This window comes from Otolemur garnettii, unplaced genomic scaffold (genome assembly GCF_000181295.1).
Source record: "Otolemur garnettii isolate 467f Iridium unplaced genomic scaffold, OtoGar3 scaffold00018, whole genome shotgun sequence".
In the NCBI taxonomy this organism is placed as follows: Eukaryota; Metazoa; Chordata; class Mammalia; order Primates; family Galagidae; genus Otolemur; species Otolemur garnettii.
The window spans coordinates 5852948-5859019 of record NW_003852413.1 but is presented as its reverse complement, the minus strand read 5'-3'; the positions used below and the strand labels follow the sequence as shown (position 1 = coordinate 5859019).

The window sequence follows — 6072 nt, the reverse complement described above, 5'->3', positions numbered from 1 at the left end:
AAAAAAAAAAAAAAAATTTCAAGGTGAGATGGAAAAGAGAATCTGATGAGAAGTGGAGTTTTCCCAAGTAACAATCTTATTTCCCCACTGTACATTCCAAAAATGTTATTCTTTGTCTTCTGTGAAACAAAAGGACTCAACTTCTTTTTTTTTTTAAGACAGGGTCTCATGCTGTTGCCCTGCGTAGAGTGCAGTGGTGTCAGCCTCACTCACAGCAACCTCAAACTCCTGAACTCAAGTGATCCTCCCACTTCAGCCTCCCCAGTAGCTGGGACTACAGGCCCCTGCCACAATATCAACCTAATTTTCAATTTTTAGTAGAGACAGAGTCTTGATCTTTCTTAGGCAGGTCTCAAACTGACCTTAAACAATCCTCCCATCTCAGCCTTCCAAAGTGCTAGGATTATAGGATTGAGACATCGTGCCTGGCTAGGACTCACTTTTTAGAAAATGAAACTTGACAAAGTGATTTAGAAATGTATATGAAAAAGCAAGGCAGCGCCTGTGGCTCAAAGGAGTAGGGTGCCAGACCCATATGCCAGAGGTGGCAGGGTTGAATCTGACCCTGGCCCAAAAAAAAAAAAAAAAATGTATATGAAAAAGCAAAGGAATAAGAATAGTCAAGATACACACAAAGAAAAACCTGGTGAGAACTTGCTCAAATGTCAACTTTGGCGTAAGTTTTAATAATTCACTGTGCCAATCCAAATAGACAAATAAAATTATGGAGCAGAGAGTGTGGAAAAAGAGCTCACAAGGAGAAACCGGAGTACAAGGCTGTCAGAGCTGGCACTGCTGACCAGTGGGGAAAGGCTGGAGCAGTCAATAAATTATACTAGAATAATCCATCATCCTTGTGAAGTAGATCCTTACCTTATACAAAAGCAAACTCCAGATGGAATTAAACTTGAATTGAAGTGAAACTTAAATGTGAAAGGGACAACTTTAAAACCTACAGAACAAACAATAACTTTCAGAGTTGACATCTTGACACTGGGAAGGAGCGAGACCAGCTCTAAAAGAGGGAGAGGAATGAAATGAAGGAGGGACCACCCAACACTGGTTGTGTTCATTCTTAAGCTATGTAAAAATCTTTTTCTTTTTTTTTTACATAGTATTTTACTTTATTTTTTTTTTTGAGACAGGTTGTCAGTCTAAGTTATGTAAAAATCTTCAATTACATATATTAAAATAGTATGCAAATATAGTAGTTTCTTTCTTCTTCTTTTTTTGGGGGGGGGGCAGAGTCTCACTATGTCGCCCTCAGTAGAGTGCCATGGCGTCACAGCTCACAGCAACCTCAAACTCCTGGGCCAAAGCGATTCTCCTGCCTTAGCTTCCCAAGTAGCTGGGACACAGGCACCCACCACACCGTCTGGCCATTTTTTGGTTGTAGTTGTCAGTGTTGTTTGGCAGGCCTGGGCTGGGTTTGAACCCGCCAGCCCTGGTGTATGTGGCTGGCGCCTTAGCTGCTGAGCTATAGGTGGTGAGCCAAATGTAGTAGTCTCACATGAAAAAATGCACATATATGCATTGGTATTATTATATATTAGGAACTTATTAACATAAATATATATATTCTTTTGTTCCAATGATATATTTCATAATGTTAAAAAGTATAAAAATTACAATAACCCTTACCTGTGCAGGTACTGAAGATTAGACACCTTCCCTGACTCCCCTTCAAGGGTGTAATCTTTCTGTTTCTGCAGAAAATGAAAAAGGTAAAAACTAAAACAATTGACCCTATCCTTGGCTCTGACTACCTCATTTGATGGTGTGACCTCCAAAGTGCCTAAACACAGATATAGACCCTAGTAACTTAGGGGTCCTCAAATAACAAAGATGTACTTGACATATTAAGGAATGGTAGGGTCACTCAGTTGCCAACAGCACCTAAACACTGGCCTTGAGTAACAGAGTTCAGACTAATGGCCAGCTGCCATTTTCTGCCGACTCTTAAGGTTAACCTAACTGACTAACCGACTAACCTTAACCGACTCTAACCTTAAAACATTCCATATGATGATGGACATTCCATAGTCCATGGCTCCATGGTAGGGTCTGTGGCTTAAGCCCAAGCTCCAATCTTGTGCCCTTGTGCTTTCAGAGATTGCCTTTTGTGGCTGGGTGAATAATGACCAACCCCCCACAAATGTCCACATCCTAACCTCCATGTAATCTGTGAAGATGTTGCCTTACAATGATGAAGAGACTCTGCAGCTGTGATTAAGACAAGGATCTTCAGTTAGCTTGTATTATCTAGATGGGCCCAATGTAATCACAGGGTCCGTGGAAAAGGGAGACGGACTCGTCAGAGATAGACAAGATGAAGGGCAGAAGCGGAGGGCTGAGAAGATGAAGGGCAGCAGGAAGCGCATCCTCTGCAACCCTGGGAAAGGGATCTCCCTAGTTCCCCCAAGGCTTCCAAAGGGAATGCAGCCTTGGAACCCACCTTACATTTCTGACTTCCAGATGTGTGAGATAACCAATTTGTTGTTTTAAGCCATTAAGTTTGGGGTAATATTATTGTAGCAACAGGAAATGAGTGCATTTTTATATCACCATATACATTACATTCTGTGAGGTGTCCCCTGACATCTGTGAATTCAAAGTGAGTGACAGTGATAGAGGCTCGGCCTGTGCAGGTACCTGTGTGATGTAGATGAGGAAAAGCATTCTATACACAGTCAGCCTAATGACAGAGGAAGCAGGAGATGTCACAGAGAAAGCAGCAATTTTTAAAAGAAACATTTATACCCAGGGTACCATGGCAGATGATGAAAAAAAGATATAGCTGCTTAAATTATGATGTTAATAATCTTGGGGAAAATATAATAAAAAGATAAATATAAAACAAGGAACAGAGTGTTAAAAAGGCAACACCTGAAGTTATTGTTTAATGGGCACTGAGTGTCAGCTATACAAGATGAGAGATGCTGGGGAGACAGGTGGTGCTGACGGCTTCACAGCAGTAAGACTATCCTAAACATTACTGACCTGTACATGCAGAAACGGTTAAGGTGGTGAGTTTTATGTTATGTGTGTTTTACTACAATTTAAACAATAAAATATTTTTAAAAAGGGCAATAGGACTCGGTACCTATAGCTCAAGCAGCTAAGGTGCCAGCCACATACACCAGAGCTGGCGGGTTTGAATCCAGAGCGGGCCCGCCAAACAACAACAACTACAACCAATAAATAGCTGGGTGTGTGGCAGGCGTCTGTAATCCCAGCTACTTGAGAAGCTGAGGCAAGAGAATTGCTTAAGCCCAAGAGTTGGAGGCTGCTGTGAGCAGTGGCGCCACAGCATTCTACCCAGGGCAAAAGCTTGAGACTCTGTCTCAAAACAAACAAACAAACAAACAAATTAATTAATTAAATTAATAAAAACACAGTGGGCAAGAGTGTGGCACACTCAGACTCCTGGGCCCCCACCTGGTCTGGCTTGAGGTCCTCCCGAACAGCCTGGATGGCATCCCGACACTCACTGAGCATGGATTCAAATAGACGCTCCTTGGTTTCTTCACTTTCAGCCTAAACAAAGGTAGAGCAAGCAAGAAACTTTCTTTTGAGTAAATCCTGGTATGCTAATGGAGGTATGCTCAAGTTCATTGCAGAACTTTGACCCCCACTCACATGTGGGGGGTCAGAGACCATTTAGTTGTTATTAGTCTCTGCCATATAACCGTCTTATTCATAAGGAAATGTGAATTATATTTTAAAAAGTAAACATACTAAAAAAGCTATCTGTATAACTGATTTGAGACTGTGTCTGTCTTTAATGCTTTAAATTCCCATCCTAGCACTTTCTGCTACTTTCCTGCAGCACATCTACCCTCTGCTCAGGACCTGAGATCCCTGCACCCCCCCACCTTACAGACTAGACACAGGGCACTGCTCCCTCACACTCTCACACCGACGCACAGCATGATTCTCTTTTTCTTTTTTTCTCCCAGAATAAACTGTGAAGCTCTACTGTAGGCCACAAAGTCACCCTTTACAAATACAACCCAACTTACAGATTGTTTCTTTCAGTTATGATTATCACTTACTTGGACCTAATCAATCCTCAATCAAAAAGACAGTCTCCTAAATATCATACTAAGTTCTCTTCACCACCTACACTCAGTGCTCAGATATTCCACATGGCCCCTACTCTGAGAACAGTTTTTAGGGCAGACAAGGTTGACAAGTATGAGATGACAGCTTTTGTACAATAACTGGGTGTGTGACCCTCTGCTCCATAGCTGAGTAAGTAAAAAAGCTATTCATTAACTGAATACCTGCCAAACCACATTATCATTCTAAAGAATCTGACTGAGCAGATGAGAATGGACAAAAGGCAGAGAGGAGATGAACTTGTATTACTGGCAGGCCCACTATGAAATTAAAACATCAACATTTCATTATTATATTTGACTTTCCACAGAAACTAACATCCAATCTGAAAAAAAGTCTTAACATTCAATTGACCTCTAAGAAAATGAAAAGAAAACCCAGTACTGCTCACTCCATTGAGTGATGATTAGGAGGGGCTTAAAAAAAGCCTTTATGTCTTAAGAACTCTTATGTTTTTCCTAGTTTCCAGTGTGGGAAAAAAAATCTTCCTTGTAAATTACCCAATATAAATTAAACATACTTTTCCACTTAAAAGACACTTCACATTCCTGCTGTTCACTAAATTAGGAAGAAATCAGGAACACGGTCATCCTGTAACTTTACTAAAGCAAACACGGCCACCCTTAATTCACTAAAACACGGTCCAGCAGAACTTTCTGCAGTGATGGGAATGTTCTGTCTGCACTGTACTATACAGGAGAAGCTGGCCCCACATAAACACCTGGAATTGTTATTAATTTAAATTTAAATGCATCAGGTGGCCACTGTCTCAGGCAGTACAGCTTTGGAGAAATACATACGACAGAACATTGTTAACTACTTCAAGTAGACAAGATTCTTTATAATCACTTAATCAAACTTGCTGGCCAAATTTTTCAAATACAAATCCTATGGAATGGTGCAGCTGTACAATACTTAACAACTGGAATGAGACAGGTGAACAGACTTGGCACTATTTAAGAAACAAAAGCACCAAGCACACTTACACAGCAGGGCCACATTATTAGCAGGAAGGATGAGCTACAGCACCAGCTCTAATACCATGCAACCCAGCAAATATGCCACCACACCCTTTTTCAGGTAGGTAGGGTTGAAAGGTTGGGCAATGGTGTTTAAGAAAAGTGCAAACTTCACTTTACCAACTACACAGGCTCTGCCTCCTTCCCTATAGGTAGGATATGGTTCAAATTAAAATGATGCTAAAATGCTAAACCTCTATATTGCCAGATATGTTTGATCCCTTTGATTAAGTCAACCTCTGTACCAAAGTGCTGAGCACAGCAAACTTCTCTACTGCTTCAAAAAACTCTGAGTTCCGGGCGGCGACTGTGGCTCAGTGGGTAGGGTGCTGGCCCCATATACTGAGGGTAGCGGGTTCAAACCCAGACCCAGGCAAACTGCAACAAAAAAATAACCGGGCACTGTGGCGGGTACCTGTAGTCCCAGCTACTGGGAGGCTGAGGCAAGAGAATCACCTAAGCCCAGGAGTTGGAGATTGCTTTGAGCTGTGATGCCACAGCATTCTATTGAGGGGGATAAAGTGAGACTCTGTCTCTACAAAAAAACAAAACAAACAAACAAAAAAACCCAACTCTGAGTTCCATTGAGAATTTTATAAAAGTCTTAAATAACAATGAAGGAAAAAGTATATCTGAAGGGGAGGACTTCAGTCAGGGGTGTTTTTCTTTGAACACCCACACTACACAGTGACTCAGAGACGACTACTCTCTGAAGGAGAATGTCTCATGATTCTCCCTGGCTGGACAAAATGTCTCCAAACAGCAAGCCTTAAATATGTTTTACTACTTACACTTTCTTTTTTTTCTTTGTAGAGACAGAGTCTCACTTTATCCCCCTGGGTAGAGTGCTGTGGCATCACACAGCTCAGAGCAACCTCCAACTCCTGGGCTCAGGCGATTCTCTTGCCTCAGCCTCCTGAGTAGCTGGGAC

The 6072-nt window shown here is 41.7% G+C and overlaps 1 protein-coding gene across 1 annotated transcript in view; it reads right to left on the bottom strand.

Moving 5' to 3' along the window:
* Positions 1-6072, bottom strand: part of SRP68 (signal recognition particle 68) — a 46566-nt gene that overhangs the window by 9864 nt on the left and 30630 nt on the right. Inside the window, exons 8-9 of the mRNA XM_003786115.3 lie at positions 3439-3537; positions 1642-1706 (exon numbers count right to left, since the gene is read on the bottom strand). Of these exons, the coding sequence (XP_003786163.1) occupies positions 1642-1706; positions 3439-3537 (164 nt within the window). The remainder of the gene's footprint in view (positions 1-1641; positions 1707-3438; positions 3538-6072) is intronic.